Here is an 18,422-nt window from a genome sequence, read left to right as displayed (position 1 = left end):
GCTGTGTAGGTCTACTATGATGGATACTGTATACCTCTGTGTGCTGTGTAGGTCTACTATGATGGATACTGTATACCTCTGTGTGCTGTGTAGGTCTACTATGATGGATACTGTATACCTCTGTGTGCTGTGTAGGTCTACTATGATGGATACTGTATACCTCTGTGTGCTGTGTAGGTCTACTATGATGGATACTGTATACCTCTGTGTGCTGTGTAGGTCTACTATGATGGGTACTGTATACCTCTGTGTGCTATGTAGGTCTACTATACGGGAGAGAGCTCCAACAAATTATTCCGATGTATTACTTTTAAAGAGAAGTGTTCAAGATCTCAGTTCAGTCCCTGTCCAGAAGGTGAACAGGGTGGGGAGCATCTCTCTGTCACCATAAGTGAAAGTAAATCAGAGACAGAAGAAGACAGGACTGAGACAAGGACATGTTGTGTCCCCTTTGCACCTGCTTGTATCATCAGAGCTCTGTCAGAACCTCCCTTTACCCCAGGCCTTGCTACCAAGGCTACTGATGGACCTCCCTCTACCCCAGGCCTTGTTACCAATGCTACTGATGGACCTCCCTCTACCCCCAGCCTTGTTACCAAGGCTACTGATGGACCTCCCTCTACCCCAGGCCTTGTTACCAATGGTACTAATGGACCTCCCTCTACCCCAGGCCTTGTTACCAATGGTACTAATGGACCTCCCTCTACCCCAGGCCTTGTTACCAAGGCTACTGATGGACCTCCCTCTACCCCAGGCCTTGTTACCAAGGCTACTGATGGACCTCCCTCTACCCCAGGCCTTGTTACCAAGGCTACTAATGGACCTCCCTCTACCCCCAGCCTTGTTACCAAGGCTACTGATGGACCTCCCTCTACCCCAGGCCTTGTTACCAAGGCTACTGATGGACCTCCCTCTACCCCAGGCCTTGTTACCAATGGTACTGATTGACCTCCCTCTACCCCAGGCCTTGTTACCAAGGCTACTGATGGACCTCCCTCTAATGTCTATTTCAGGAGTGTTTACTGTCTCCAATTTGTTTAATAAAATGTTGAACTTAAACTTTTTTGTCGTTCACAATGTATTTTGTACATTGTCAATACATTTTCAACATCAAATGATGGATACATACTTCAAATGTTATTCCACAAGATACAGACACAAAACTTCGGAATCAATCGTTAAACTACATGGTTTACTATGTGTGATGATGGATACTGTATACCTCTGTGTGCTGTGTAGGTCTACTATGATGGATACTGTATACCTCTGTGTGCTGTGTAGGTCTACTATGATGGATACTGTATACCTCTGTGTGCTGTGTAGGTCTACTATGATGGATACTGTATACCTCTGTGTGCTGTGTAGGTCTACTATGATGGATACTGTATACCTCTGTGTGCTGTGTAGGTCTACTATGATGGATACTGTATAGCTCTGTGTGCTGTGTAGGTCTACTATGATGGGTACTGTATAGCTCTGTGTGCTGTGTAGGTCTACTATGATGGATACTGTATACCTCTGTGTGCTGTGTAGGTCTACTATGATGGATACTGTATACCTCTGTGTGCTGTGTAGGTCTACTATGATGGATACTGTATACCTCTGTGTGCTGTGTAGGTCTACTATGATGGATACTGTATACCTCTGTGTGCTGTGTAGGTCTACTATGATGGATACTGTATACCTCTGTGTGCTGTGTAGGTCTACTATGATGGATACTGTATACCTCTGTGTGCTGTGTAGGTCTACTATGATGGGTACTGTATAGCTCTGTGTGCTGTGTAGGTCTACTATGATGGATACTGTATACCTCTGTGTGCTGTGTAGGTCTACTATGATGGATACTGTATACCTCTGTGTGCTGTGTAGGTCTACTATGATGGATACTGTATACCTCTGTGTGCTGTGTAGGTCTACTATGATTGATACTGTATACCTCTGTGTGCTGTGTAGGTCTACTATGATGGATACTGTATACCTCTGTGTGCTGTGTAGGTCTACTATGATGGATACTGTATACCTCTGTGTGCTGTGTAGGTCTACTATGATGGATACTGTATACCTCTGTGTGCTGTGTAGGTCTACTATGATGGGTACTGTATACCTCTGTGTGCTATGTAGGTCTACTATACGGGAGAGAGCTCCAACAAATTATTCCGATGTATTACTTTTAAAGAGAATTTTTCAAGATCTCAGTTCAGTCCCTGTCCAGAAGGTGAACAGGGTGGGGAGCATCTCTCTGTCACCATAAGTGAAAGTAAATCAGAGACAGAAGAAGACAGGACTGAGACAAGGACATGTTGTGTCCCCTTTGCACCTGCTTGTATCATCAGAGCTCTGTCAGAACCTCCCTTTACCCCAGGCCTTGCTACCAAGGCTACTGATGGACCTCCCTCTACCCCAGGCCTTGTTACCAATGCTACTGATGGACCTCCCTCTACCCCCAGCCTTGTTACCAAGGCTACTGATGGACCTCCCTCTACCCCAGGCCTTGTTACCAATGGTACTAATGGACCTCCCTCTAGCCCAGGCCTTGTTACCAATGCTACTGATGGACCTCCCTCTACCCCAGGCCTTGTTACCAAGGCTACTGATGGACCTCCCTCTACCCCAGGCCTTGTTACCAATGGTACTGTGGACCTCCCTCTACCCCAGGCCTTGTTACCAATGGTACTGATGGACCTCCCTCTACACCAGGCCTTGTTACCAATGGTACTGATGGACCTCCCTCTACCCCAGGCCTTGTTACCAATGGTACTGATGGACCTCCCTCTACACCAGGCCTTGTTACCAATGGTACTGATGGACCTCCCTCTACCCCAGGCCTTGTTACCAAGGCTACTGATGGACCTCCCTCTACACCAGGCCTTGTTACCAATGGTACTGATGGACCTCCCTCTACCCCAGGCCTTGTTACCAAGGCTACTGATGGACCTCCCTCTACTCCAGGCCTTGTTACCAATGGTACTGATGGACCTCCCTCTACCCCAGGCCTTGTTACCAATGGTACTGATGGACCTCCCTCTACCCCAGGCCTTGTTACCAATGGTACTGATGGACCTCCCTCTACCCCAGGCCTTGTTACCAATGGTACTAATGGACCTCCCTCTACCCCAGGCCTTGTTACCAATGGTACTGATGGACCTCCCTCTACCCCAGGCCTTGTTACCAATGGTACTAATGGACCTCCCTCTACCCCAGGCCTTGTTACCAATGGTACTGATGGACCTCCCTCTACCCCAGGCCTTGTTACCAATGGTACTGATGGACCTCCCTCTACCCCAGGCCTTGTTACCAAGGCTACTGATGGACCTCCCTCTACCCCAGGCCTTGTTACCAAGGCTACTGATGGACCTCCCTCTACCCCAGGCCTTGTTACCAAGGCTACTGATGGACCTCCCTCTACCCCAGGCCTTGTTACCAATGGTACTGATGGAACTCCCTCTACCCCAGGCCTTGTTACCAATGGTACTGATTGACATTCCTCTATCCTAGGCCTTGTTATCAAGGCTACTGATGGACCTCCCTCTACCCCAGGCCTTGTTACCAAGGCTACTGATGGACCTCCCTCTACCCCAGGTCTTGTTACCAAGGCTACTGATGGACCTCCCTCTACCCCAGGTCTTGTTACCAAGGCTACTGATGGACCTCCCTCTAATGTCTATTTCAGGAGTGTTTACTGTCTCCAGTTTGTTTAATAAAATGTTGAACTTAAACTTTTGGTAGTTGAATGTATTTTGTACATGATCAATTCATTTTACACATCAGATTATGGATATACCTCAAATGTTATTCTACAAGATCCAGACACAAAACTTCTGGATCAATCGTTAAACTACATGGTTTACTATGTGTGATGATGGATACTGTATACCTCTGTGTGCTGTGTAGGTCTACTATGATGGATACTGTATACCTCTGTGTGCTGTGTAGGTCTACTATGATGGATACTGTATACCTCTGTGTGCTGTGTAGTTCTACTGTGATGGATACTGTACCTCTGTGTGCTGTGTAGGTCTACTGTGATGGATACTGTATACCTCTGTGTGCTGTGTAGGTCTACTATGATGGATACTGTATACCTCTGTGTGCTGTGTAGTTCTACTGTGATGGATACTGTACCTCTGTGTGCTGTGTAGGTCTACTATGATGGATACTGTATACCTCTGTGTGCTGTGTAGGTCTACTATGATGGATACTGTATACCTCTGTGTGCTGTGTAGGTCTACTATAATGGATACTGTATACCTCTGTGTGCTGTGTAGGTCTACTATGATGGGTACTGTATACCTCTGTGTGCTGTGTAGGTCTACTATAATGGATACTGTATACCTCTGTGTGCTGTGTAGGTCTACTATGATGGGTACTGTATAGCTCTGTGTGCTGTGTAGGTCTACTATGATGGATACTATGATTGACAAAGCAAAAGAACATAACATCATGTTAGAAATAGTCTTTATAGAATGTGGTTTGTATATTTTGTAGCCATTGTAGCCTAACTATTCATAACAATGTTTTAAATGCAGCTATGCTGCATGATGTCAACTACACAGAGGAAATGTTAAATAAAATACAGCAAACATTTATTTATCTTTTGTTCAAATGCACACAGTCATGGTGCTACTATGTAGTGAAGACGTGGCTGTAGATGAAGGCAGACCCCCACGCCTCTCTGATTCAGAGGGTTAAAAATGGAAGACACATTTCAATACATTCACTTGGACAACTGACTAGGTATCCCCCTTTCCCTTTTCCCTTTAGTTCATATTGTACTTGACTTGGTGATGGAAGAGGGAAACATGACACATCCCTTTTATATGCATTACATTCCCATGCAACTCTACACTAGTGTCATGACTTCCGCCGAGGTCGGTCCCTCTCCATGTTCGGGTGGCGTTTGGCGGTCGACGTCACCGGTCTTCTAGCCATCGCCGATCCACCTTTCATTTTCCATGAGTTTTTTTCTTGTTTTCCCGCACACCTGGTTTGCATTCCCTCATTACTCGTCTTGCATATAACCCTCTGTTTCCCCCCATGTCTGTGTGTGGAATTGTTATGTGTAAATGTATGTGTACTCCAGGGTGGTTTGCGCCAGGTTATTGTAACCCGTGTGTGGTTAGTTTTCTGAGTGCTGTGTTTTGTTCGCCTCAATAAAGGGCTCCGTTTGCTTCGCATTTCTGCTCTCCTGCGCCTGACTTCCCAGCATCCAGTTACACACTCCATTGTATTGTGGGGATTACCAAAAACATGATTTTAGAGCATGTTCATGGAACATTTTTTTTAAAGATTGTTGACAGTTGTAACACAAATGGTGTCTCCAATCATCTCTCCTTACAGTTCAGTACAGTACTAATTCGAGTGTGGAAATTGCTGGAAACACAATTTTAGACCATGTTCATGGACAACAGTTTCAAAAGGTATTTCACATGTGTAACACAAAAATATTGTCTCCTACCATCTTTCTTTCTAGTGCTGTAATAGCTGCATTGTGGACATTTCCTAAAACATGACTTTACACCATGTTCATGGAAAACTTTAAAATGTATTTCACATTTCTCACATACAAATACTTTCTGTCTCCTACCATCTGTCCATCTAGCGCTGTACTAATTGCATTCTGGACATTTCCTAAAACATGATTTTACACCATACTCAAAGTACACCATTTAAAAATATATTTCACACTTGTAACACACAAATGGAACAAACTGTCTGTTGTATTTTAGTTTGTATCCACACACCAGTTCTAGCCTGATTAGTGTTTGAGACATTCTCATATGAAGTGTAGATGAAACAAACTTGAGTTATTAAAGTGTGAAAACAGTAAGAACTGGGGGAAAACAGTCAAAGACTAAGGCCCTGATCCAAGCTGAGGCCCTGATCCAAGCTGAGGCCCTGATCCAAGCTGAGGCTCTCATCCAAGCTGAGGCCCTGGTCCATGCTGAGGCCCTGATCCAAGCTGAGGCCCTGGGCCCTAAATCAGGGTTGTCAAACTCATTCCATGGAGGACTGAGTGTATGCTGGTTTTTGTTATTTCCTTTCAATTTGTGTCCAATTAAGACCCAGACAACCAGGTGAGGGGAGTTTCTAACTAATCAATGACCTTAACTGATTAATAAAGTACAGGGGAGGGGTGAAAACCTGCAGACACTCTGCCCTCCATGGAATGAGTTTTATACATGTGCTCTATATTCTCAGATGGTAGGGATGCAAGCAGTGATGTTGAACCCCTGGCTCATCAGTCCATGCAGATGGAGATGGTAGACTATATGTCTCTCTTGTCATTATATATGTTACCCTAGAAGACAGCTGTTATGATGAAGACATCACGTCTACAGATGGTATCTAATGAGCATTGCATTATCTCAAGATGCAGACATAAAAATATATATTTCCCCACTTCTGTTCCCAAGTCCAAACTTTGCCTACATTTAGTGTATCATTTTACTGCAAGAAATGTTTAATTCTGCAGGAGTTATTATTAAGGCTATAGTCCTATTCACACTGGACTAGTATTACTAGAAGACGTTGATTATGTATTTATTACCCCAGAATGTCCGTTATTCCAGAGGACCTTTCAGACGGGATTAATTTTTTACAAACTGACCCCTGTAATTATTTTTCTTTTTTCTCTATAAATTGACAGCTATGACGGAAGCCTGGAGGTTTTTTTCTCGGCGTGAAAATACAGTCCAGGTGATAACAGGCTACAGTGATAATTCCAGCTTGGTTCCTATGGTTCTAAACCATAACAAACCATCTTTGGTATAGTGTCGACATAATATTTGAATTGAGGAGTGTGATCATAATCATTAGGATATTTTATCGATCTGCAGTAGAAGATGTCATAAATGACCCCAGCCTTCATATGTGAGGTAAACAGCTAGGCCTAACTTCCACTTGAGTTTTAGACTATGGCTGAGAAAGTGAACTTGAACCAAACACTGTCACTGTATTATAGCTACACCTATTGGATTAGTAAGCAAACATATTTTTGTCATCCTCCAGAAATGTATTTTTCCCAGAATTCCTGTTTCTAACCTGTGTTTGAAAGCTGTTAAATGAAGTGCATTATAACATACTTACTTTCCCCTCCCCTCCCCTCCCCTACATTACCATGAGTTGATGAGTATTCCTGACTTCACTAATCGGTGACACATGCATTATATTTTAAACTTTACCTCCATCTAGTGTATCTATTTTGACATCCTATGGGCTGATCCAGGTACTCTTTTTCCACCATAAGGGTACATAGCCCTTTTAGATGGGGAACATGGGGTGCATTACAAAGGGACTTAGAGAGTCAGTTCTGACCACAAACTAGCCGCTGTTAATATTCAGCATCAATACAAAATCAAAGATTCACAGAATAAATAACTGCTTTAGTTGCTCTCCTTCACACTCTCCAGGACCATAGCTACACATGAAGACACCGAGATCCGAGGTACTTTAAAAATAATATATATATATATATATATATATATATATATATATATATATATATATATATATATACACTGCTCAAAAAAATAAAGGGAACACTTAAACAACACAATGTAACTCCAAGTCAATCACACTTCTGTGAAATCAAACTGTCCACTTAGGAAGCAACACTGATTGACAATACATTTCACATGCTGTTGTGCAAATGGAATAGACAACAGGTGGAAATTATAGGCAATTAGCAAGACACCCCCAATAAAGGAGTGGTTCTGCAGGTGGGGACCACAGACCACTTCTCAGTTCCTATGCTTCCTGGCTGATGTTTTGGTCACTTTTGAATGCTGGGGGTGCTTTCACTCTAGTGGTAGCATGAGACGGAGTGTACAACCCACACAAGTGGCTCAGGTAGTGCAGCTCATCCAGGATGGCACATCAATGCGAGCTGTGGCAAGAAGGTTTGCTATGTCTGTCAGCGTAGTGTCCAGAGCATGGAGGCGCTACCAGGAGACAGGCCAGTACATCAGGAGACGTGGAGGAGGCCGTAGGAGGGCAACAACCCAGCAGCAGGACCGCTACCTCCGCCTTTGTGCAAGGAGGAGCAGGAGGAGCACTGCACAGAGCCCTGCAAAATGACCTCCAGCAGGCCACAAATGTGCATGGGTCTGCTCAAACGGTCAGTGTAGCTCAGTTGGTAGAGCATGGTGTTTGCAACGCCAGGGTTGTGGGTTCGATTCCCACAGGGGACCAGTATGGAGAAAAAAAATGTATGAAATGTATGCACTCACTACTGTAAGTCGCTCTGGATAAGAACGTCTGATAAATGACTAAAATGTAAAATGTAGAAACAGACTCCATGAGGGTGGTATGAGGGCCCGACGTCCACAGGTGGGGGTTGTGCTTACAGCCCAACACCGTGCAGGACGTTTGGCATTTGCCAGAGAACACCAAGATTGGCAAATTCGCCACTGGCGCCCTGTGCTCTTCACAGATGAAAGCAGGTTCACACTGAGCACATGTGACAGACGTGACAGAGTCTGGAGACGCCGTGGAGAATGTTCTGCTGCCTGCAACATCCTCCAGCATGACCGGTTTGGCAGTGGGTCAGTCATGGTGTGGGGTGGCATTTCTTTGGGGGGCCGCACAGCCCTCCATGTGCTCGACAGAGGTAGCCTGACTGCCATTAGGTACCGAAAAGAGATCCTCAGACCCCTTGTGAGACCATATGCTGGTGCGGTTGGCCCTGGGTTCCTCCTAATGCAAGACAATGCTAGACCTCATGTGGCTGGAGTGTGTCAGCAGTTCCTGCAAGAGGAAGGCATTGATGCTATGGACTGTTCCCCAGACCTGAATCCAATTGAGCACATCTGGGACATCATGTCTCGCTCCATCCACCAACGCCATGTTGCACCACAGACTGTCCAGGAGTTGGCGGATGCTTTAGTCCAGGTCTGGGAGGAGATCCCTCAGGAGACCATCCGCCACCTCATCAGGAGCATGCCCAGGCGTTGTAGGGAGGTCATACAGGCACGTGGAGGCCACACACACTACTGAGCCTCATTTTGACTTGTTTTAAGGACATTATATCAAAGTTGGATCAGCCTGTAGTGTGGTTTTCCACTTTAATTTTGAGTGTGACTCCAAATCCAGACCTCCATGGGTTGATAAATTGGATTTCCATGGATTATTTTTGTGTGATTTTGTTGTCAGCACATTCAACTATGAAAAGAAAAAAGTATTTAATAAGATTATTTCATTCATTAATATCTAGGATATGTTATTTTAGTGTTCCCTTTATTTTTTTGAGCAGTGTTTAAACATACAGTTGAAATCGGAAGTTTACATACACTTAGGTTGGATTCATTAAAACATTCAAACTCGTTTTTCAACCACTCCACAAATTTCTTGTTAACAAACTATAGTTTTGGCAAGTCGGTTAGGACATCTACTTTCTGCAAGACACAAGTAGTTTTTCCAACAATTGTTTACAGACAGATTATTTCACATATAATTCACTATATTACAATTCCAGTGGGTCAGAAGTTTACGTACACTAAAATGACTGTGCCTTTAAACAACTTGGGAAATTCCCAAAAGTGATGTCATGGCTTTAGAAGCTTCTGATAGGCTAATTGACATCATTTGAGTCAATTGGAGGTGTACCTGTGGATGTATTTCAAGGCCTACCTTCAAACTCAATGCCTCTTTGCTTGACATCATGGGAAAATCAAAAGAAATTAGCGAAGACCTCTGAAAAGAAAATGTAGACCTCCACAAGTCTGGTTCATCCTTGGGAGCAATTTCAAAATGCCTGAAGGTACCACGTTCATCTGTACAAACAACAAGTATAAACACCATGGGACCACGCAGCCGTCATACGCTCAGGAAGGAGACACGTTCTGTCTCCTAGAGATTAACGTACATTGGAGCGAAAAGTGCAAATCAATCCCAGAACAACAGCAAAGGACCCTGTGAAGATGCTGGAGGAAACAGGTACGAAAGTATCTATATCCACAGTAAAACGAGTCCTATATCGACATAACCTGAAAGGCCGCTCAGCAAGGAAGAGGCCACTGCTCCAAAACCATCTTAAAACAGCCAGACTTCGGTTTGCAACTGCACATGAGGAGAAAGATCGTACTTTTTGGAGAAATGTCCTCTGGTCTGATGAAACAAAAATTGAACTGTTTGGCCATAATGACCATCGTTATGTTTGGAGGAAAAAGGGGGAGGCTTGCGAGCCGAAGAACACCATCCCAAACGTGAAGCACGGGGGTGGCAGCATCATGTTGTGGGGGTGCTTTGCTGCAGGACGGACTGGTGCACTTCACAAAATAGATGGCATCATGAGGATGGAAAATGATGTGGATATATTGAAGCAACATCTCAAGACATCAGTCAGGAAGTTAAAGCTTGGTTGCAAATGGGTCTTCCAAATGGACAATGACCCCAAGCATACTTCCAAAGTTGTGCAAAATGGCTTAAGGACAACAAAGTCAAGGTATTGGAGTGGCAATCACAAAGCCCTGACCTCATCCTATAGAAAATTTGTGGGCAGAACGGAAAAAGCGTGTGCGAGCAAGGAGGCCTACAAACCTGACTCAGTTACACCAACTCTGTCAGGAGGAATGGGCAAAAAATTCCCCAACTTATTGTGAGAAGCTTGTGGAAGGTTACCGAAACGTTTGACCCAAGTTATACAATTTAAAGGCAATGCTACCAAACAATAATTGAGTGTGATGAAAGAAATAAAAGCTGAAATAAATCATTCTCTCTACTATAATTCTGACAGTTCACATTCTTAAAATATGGTGGTGATCCTAACTGACCTAAGATAGGGAATTTTTACTAGGATTAAATGTCAGGAATTGTGAAAAACTGAGTTTAAATGTATTTGTCGGAGGTGTATGTAAACTTCCGACTTCAACTGTATACACTACCGGTCAAACGTTTTAGAACACCTACTAATTCAAGGGTTTTTCTTTATTTTGACTATTTTCTACATTGAATAAATCACAGACAGTGTCACCAGCAAAGCACCCCCACAACATAACACCTCCATGCTTTAGGGTGGGAAATACACAAAGACACAGCTGTTGGAACCAAAATAATCTCCAATTTGAATTCCAGACCAAATGACACATTTCCACTGGTCTAATGTCCATTGCTCATGTTTCTTGGCCCAAGCAAGTCTCTTCTTTATATTGGTGTCCTTTAGTAGTGGTTTCTTTGCAGCAATTCAACCATGAAGCCCTGATTCACAGTCTCCTCTGAACAGTTGATGTTGAGATGTGTCTGTTACTTGAACTCTGTGAAGCATTTTTTTGGGCTGCAATTTCTGAGGCTGGTAACTCTAATGAACTTATCCTCTGCAGGTAACTATGAGTTTTCCATTCCTGTGGCGGTCCATGAGAGCCAATTTCATCATAACGCTTGATGGTTTTAGCAACTACACTTGAAGAAACTTTCAAAGTTCTTGAAATTTTCAATATTGACTGACCTTCATGTCTTAAAGTAATGGACTGTTGTTTCTCTTTGCTTTTTTGTGCTGTTCTTGCCATAATATGGACTTAGGGCTATCTTCTGTATATCCCCCAACCTTGTCACAACACAAGTAATTGGCTCTAACTTCTAAGAAGGCACACCTGTTAATTGAAAAGCATTCCAGATGACTACCTCATGAAGCTGGTTGATAAAATGCCAAAAGTGTGCAAAGTGGTCATCAAGGCAAAGGTTGGCTACTTTGAACAATCTCAAATATAATATATATATTTGATTTGTTTAACTTTTTTGGTTACTACATGATTCCATACACTATTATTAAAAAAATGTAGAAAATAGTAAAAAAATAAAGAACCCTTGAATGAGTAGGTGTTCTAAAACTTTTGACTGGTACTGTATATATATACAGGGGCGGAACTCCCGGGGGGACGGGGGGACACGACCCCCCCATCCTGGGAAAAATATGATTTGTCCCCCCCAATATATCACTGAAACATAACTATGTCATTTAAATAATATTAATAATACGCAATGAAAGCAATTGTGCTGATTATAGACACTTAATAGCGTGTTTTAAAGTTTCAAAAGATTGCGACCCCCACCCTTTGCCTCACAATGGTTTGATCCACTGCCAGTTCCTTAGCTTGCTAGGTAACAGAGAGGTCGTATCTACTGTCTGAAAGGCACTCAATTCACGTAACTGACGTGAGGTTAATCCAGTCAATCGCGCACACACACTAGCTGAATATGCAGAGCTAGTGCGCAAATATTAACTATTAAGCTAGCTAGTACCTATTCCATTTATGTGGCGTCGTCAAAGATGGAATCTTTGCTATCGTCAATTTATTCCAAGATCAGCATGCATGTAAGTTAGTGCTTCAAAGTCCCTGTGATAAGGTTAGCAATAAACTGAACAGAACTACACTCTCTTCTACCATTGTTTTAAATATATTTAATGGTCTCATTGCAAAAGCTAAATTGTCGCAAGGGAACTTTTATTTATATATTTTATTTCACCTTTATTTAACCCGGGTAGCAAAGATTATAGCAAACACCACTGAATTGGTGCTCGCTAGCTTTGCAAATTCAGCTATTGTTAGAAGCCAGCCAATATGAAACAAACGATTAAAATTACAAAAGGTTGCAGCATATGTTGTGTAAATGGTGAACTCATACAGCTGTCAACTCTTGTCACTGCAATCCGTTTCACATTTGCTATCTACCTTTTAGATCGAAGCCCATATAGAATGATAGAAGATAAGATGATAGAAGCCCATCTCCTACTGTAAATCACCTACATACTGTGTGTGTGTAGCCAACCAGGTAGAAAAATGGCAGAAAAATGGCAGAAAAAAGACAGACATCAGAGTATTTTTCAGTACACCAAAACGCAAAGTAAGAACCCTAGTAGCCTAATATCTCAGACTAGTTGATAAAATGTTCATAAGAAAGAAGTGAAATGCTAATGGAAATGTTTCACAATGATGTCATTAGGCAGAGCAGGCAACAGATGGCACACAGACAGCAGAGTTGGGGACAGATATGCAGGGACAGACTGGCAGAGACAGGGAGTCTCAGGTAAGTTTGTTGAGTCTTTGTTTGGCAACATTATGAAAGGTTCTCAATTTTTTTGACTTGTAAAATAGGAACATAATTGGAAAATGCCATGGATACCCCCACTCTCAACTTAAACTGGTGACTGAACTAAGATTTGTTAAAGGCAATGGTATTGCTGTTGTGATTAGTTGTGTAGTTTTGGGTACCGGTAGTTAGGAGTACGGCAAACACCTTATTTCTTTGGTTCCTCAATATACATTTACCATATTACAATGTAGGCTATGTGTTACAGCACTACTTTTGGTGTCCCCCTCAGGAATTGCTCTTGAGAAAATTTCATGTAATTGTCCCCTTCAAAGTTGATATCAGATTTTCGCCCCTGCTACACACACACTGTGCATCCGCCCCGACTACACACACTCTGTGCTGCAACAGTCGTCTCTCTCTACTCTCTACTGGACTCCACTACCAGCCACCAGCATGTCCTACAGCACCGTCCTGTCTCTCTCTACTCTCTACTGGACTCCACTACCAGCCACCAGCATGTCCTACAGCACCGTCCTGTCTCTCTCTACTCTCTACTGGACTCCACTACCAGCCACCAGCATGTCCTACAGCACCGTCCTGTCTCTCTCTACTCTCTACTGGACTCCGCTACCAGCCACCAGCATGTCCTACAGCACCGTCCTGTCTCTCTCTAATCTCTACTGGACTCCGCTACCAGCCACCAGCATGTCCTACAGCACCGTCCTGTCTCTCTCTACTGGACTCCACTACCAGCCACCAGCATGTCCTACAGCACCGTCCTGTCTCTCTCTACTCTCTACTGGACTCCACTACCAGCCAGCAGCATGTCCTACAGCACCGTCCTGTCTCTCTCTACTCTCTACTGGACTCCACTACCAGCCACCAGCATGTTCTACAGCACCGTCCTGTCTCTCTCTACTCTCTCCTCCGCTACCAGCATGACTTCCACACTTCATCGGTTTCTCTCTCTACTCTGCCACCGCTGCCATCCAGAGGGAGGTACAGGACAGTCGGGCAGGCTGACTGTGTGGAGGAAGGACAGCAGGAATACCAGGTTCAAGAATAGCTTTTATCTGACTGCTGTTTTTAACACTTTAACATTTCGGAGTACGGCAAACACCTTATTTCTTTGGTTCCTCAATATACATTTACCATATTAAACGTAGGCTATGTGTTACAGCACTACTTTTGGTGTCCCCCTCAGGAATTGCTCTTGAGAAAATGTAATGTAATTGTCCCCTCCAAAGTTGATATCAGATTTTCACCCCTGTATGTATATATATATACAGGGGCGAAAATCTGATATCAACTTTGGAGGGGACAATTACATTACATTTTCTCAAGAGCAATTCCTGAGGGGGACACCAAAAGTAGTGCTGTAACACATAGCCTACGTTTAATATATATATATATATATATATATATAATTTTTAAAGTACCTTGGACCTCGGTGTCTTCATGTGTAGCTACGGTCCTGGAGACTGTGAAGGAGAGCAACTAAAGCAGTTTATTCTGTGAATCTTTTGATTTTGTATTGATATTGAATATTAACAGCGGGTAGTTTGTGGTCAGAACCAACTCTCTAAGTCCCTTTGTAATGCACCCCATGTTCCCCATCTAAAAGGGCTATGTACCCTTATGGTGGAAAAAGATTACCTGGATCAGCCCATAGGATGTCAAAATAGATACACTAGATGGAGGTAAAGTTAACAATATAATGCATGTGTCATCGGCTAGTGAAGTCAGGAATACTCATCAACTCTTTGTCATGTAGTGGAGGGGAGTGGAAGGGAAGGGGGGGAGGGGAGGGAAGGGGGGGAGGGGAGGGGGGGGGGAAGGGAAGGGAAGGGGGGGAAGGGAAGGGAAAGTAAGTATGTTATAATGCACTCCATTTAACAGCTTTCAAACACAGGTTAGAAACAGGAATTCTGGGAAAAATACATTTCTGGAGGATGACAAAAATATGTTTGCTTACTAATCCAATAGGTGTAGCTATAATACAGTGACAGTGTTTGGTTCAAGTTCACTTTCTCAGCCATAGTCTAAAACTCAAGTGGAAGTTAGGCCTAGCTGTTTACCTCACATATGAAGGCTGTGGTTCACTTAGGACATCTTCTGAAATACAACAGACAGTTTGTACCATTTGTGTGTTACAAGTGTAAAATATATATTTAAACGGTGTTCTTTGAGCATGGTCTAAAATCATGTTTTAGGAAATGTCCACAATGCAGCTATTACAGCACTAGATGGACAGATGGTAGGAGACAATATTTGTGTGTTACACATGTGAAATACCTTTTGAAACTGTTGTCCATGAACATTGTCTAAAATTGTGTTTCAAGCAATTTCCACACTCTAATTAGTACTGTATAGAACTGTAAGGAGAGATGATATGAGACACCATTTGTTTTACAACAGTGAATCATATTTTCTAAACAGTTTACCAAATCATGTTTTAGGCAATTTACACAATGCAACTAGTTATCCTGGGTGTCAGTCTGTTTCTGATCTCTTACCAACTCCTGAATGGAACTGTCATGTCACGTCTTCATAATGAGAACACAAACTGTTCTGGGATCAGGCTAGTGTAGAGTTGCATGGGAATGTAATGCATATAAAAGGGATGTGTCATGTTTCCCTCTTCCATCACCAAGTCAAGTACAATATGAACTAAAGGGAAAAGGGAAAGGGGGATACCTAGTCAGTTGTCCAAGTGAATGTATTGAAATGTGTCTTCCATTTTTAACCCTCTGAATCAGAGAGGCGTGGGGGTCTGCCTTCATCTACAGCCACGTCTTCACTACATAGTAGCACCATGACTGTGTGCATTTGAACAAAAGATAAATAAATGTTTGCTGTATTTTATTTAACATTTCCTCTGTGTAGTTGACATCATGCAGCATAGCTGCATTTAAAACATTGTTATGAATAGTTAGGCTACAATGGCTACAAAATATACAAACCACATTCTATAAAGACTATTTCTAACATGATGTTATGTTCTTTTGCTTTGTCAATCATAGTATCCATCATAGTAGACCTACACAGCACACAGAGGTATACAGTATCCATCATAGTAGACCTACACAGCACACAGATACAGTACCCATCATAGTAGACCTACACAGCACACAGAGGTATACAGCATCCATCATAGTAGACCTACAAAGAACACAGTGGTATACAGTATCCATCATAGTAGACCTACAAAGAACACAGTGGTATACAGTATCCATCATAGTAGACCTACACAGCACACAGAGGTATACAGTATCCTACACAGCACACAGAGGTATACAGTATCCATCATAGTAGACCTACACAGCACACAGAGGTATACAGTATCCATCATAGTAGACCTACACAGCACACAGAGGTATACAGTATCCATCATCACATATTGTAAACCATGTTGTTTAACGATTGATTCAGTTGTTTTGAGTCTGGATCTTGTAGAATAACATTTGAGGTATATCCATAATCTGATGTGTAAAATGAATTGATCATGTACAAAATACATTCAACTACCAAAAGTTTAAGTTCAACATTTTATTAAACAAACTGGAGACAGTAAACACTCCTGAAATAGACATTAGAGGGAGGTCCATCAGTAGCCTTGGTAACAAGACCTGGGGTAGAGGGAGGTCCATCAGTAGCCTTGATAACAAGGCCTAGGATAGAGGAATGTCAATCAGTACCATTGGTAACAAGGTCTGGGGTAGAGGGAGGTCCATCAGTACCATTGGTAACAAGGCCTGGGGTAGAGGGAGTTCCATCAGTAGCCTTGGAAACAAGGCCTGGGGTAGAGGGAGGTCCATCAGTAGACTTGGTAACAAGGCCTGGGGTAGAGGGAGGTCCATCAGTAGCCTTGGTAACAAGGCCTGGGGTAGAGGGAGGTCCATCAGTAGCCTTGGTAACAAGGCCTGGGGTAGAGGGAGGTCCATCAGTACCATTAGTAACAAGGCCTGGGGTAGAGGGAGGTCCATTAGTAGCCTTGGTAACAAGGCCTGGGGTAGAGGGAGGTCCATCAGTACCATTGGTAACAAGGCCTGGGGTGGAAGGAGGTCCATTAGTACCATTGGTAACAAGGCCTGGGGTAGAGGGAGGTCCATCAGTAGCCTTGGTAACAAGGCCTGGGGTAGAGGGAGGTCCATCAGTAGCATTGGTAACAAGGTCTGGGGTAGAGGGAGGTCCATTAGTACCATTGGTAACAAGGCCTGGGGTAGAGGGAGGTCCATCAGTAGCCTTGGTAACAAGGCCTGGGGTAGAGGGAGGTCCATCAGTAGCATTGGTAACAAGGCCTGGGCTAGAGGGAGGTCCATTAGTACCATTGGTAACAAGGCCTGGGGTAGAGGGAGGTTCTGACAGAGCTCTGATGATACAAGCAGGTGCAAAGGGGACACAACATGTCCTTGTCCCAGTCCTGTCTTCTTCTGTCTCTGATTCACCTTCACTTATGGTGACAGAGAGATGCTCCCCACCCTGTTCACCTTCTGGACAGGGACTGAACTGAGATCTCAAACAATTCCCTTTAAACCACGCAGCCATTGTTTCTTTCAATTTACCTCCAAGAAAATTGAAAACAACAGCAGCTAGGATGATCACCAAAACAACCACCACCACCATTGTTGGCCTTCCTGTGTCGTCACAGTGCTTCTCTTTGGGAGTGACAGTAACAGCTTCTGGATTTCCTCTCTGTTTGTCAGGGCCGAAGAAACACAGGTATGTCCCCTGATCAGAACGGCGTAGGTCAGTGAGGGGGAGGGAAATGTGTCCCTGTCTGTAATCATCGTTGGACCCAGAATCCCAGTTCTCAAACCGAGGGCCATAGATTATATTCCCTGCCGTGACATTCAGAACAGTCTGTCCATCCTTTTTGCAGTAGATGTTTACCTCACTGTCAGGAGTTTGTTTTTTAGTTAAGATATAGAAGTTGAGTTGAAAATTAGATCCAATGTAAGCAGGTTGGCCTACAACAATGGGGGCTAAAACTACAACTTTTACATCTTCTTGAGTCTCACCACAGTGACACTCAAACCACCCCATGTCATTAAATACAACAGAGGTGATGTTGAGATAGAGGTCTCCATCCCCGTGTTTAACCCTGTTCTCAAAGCCCACTCCAGGTGTGAAATCTCCTCGGTACAGTGTAGCGACCGTGGTGTGTGTAACACCTGCTGATTCACTCTCATAGCGATGCTTCCATTCAATAATACCATCACATGATCCAGAGAAGGGGAGTGTGACAGTCTCATTCAAAACCACTGTAAATGTAGGAAGCACGGAGGATTCCACAACGTAGAAAAACACATGGTGGGAAAAAGCGATAAAAAAGGTCTTCAAAAAACAATTCATCGTAGAATGCTGGACAGCGGTGAGCAAAGCTGAAAGTTGGG

At 43.4% G+C, this 18,422-nt stretch overlaps 1 protein-coding gene across 1 annotated transcript in view; it reads right to left on the bottom strand.

Annotated features, from left to right (window-relative positions):
* LOC123728756 (uncharacterized) overlaps nucleotides 1–18,422 on the bottom strand; it is a 26,923-nt gene extending 8,501 nt beyond the window's left edge. Inside the window, exon 1 of the mRNA XM_045701556.1 lies at nucleotides 16,067–18,422. Within this exon, the coding sequence (XP_045557512.1) occupies nucleotides 16,714–18,381 (1,668 nt within the window). The 5' untranslated portion in view covers nucleotides 18,382–18,422 and the 3' untranslated portion in view covers nucleotides 16,067–16,713. The remainder of the gene's footprint in view (nucleotides 1–16,066) is intronic.

This window comes from Salmo salar, chromosome ssa18 (assembly GCF_905237065.1).
Source record: "Salmo salar chromosome ssa18, Ssal_v3.1, whole genome shotgun sequence".
Lineage (NCBI taxonomy): Eukaryota > Metazoa > Chordata > Actinopteri > Salmoniformes > Salmonidae > Salmo > Salmo salar.
Note: the sequence above shows the minus strand (reverse complement) of the source record. Positions and strands in the feature narration are given on the sequence as shown.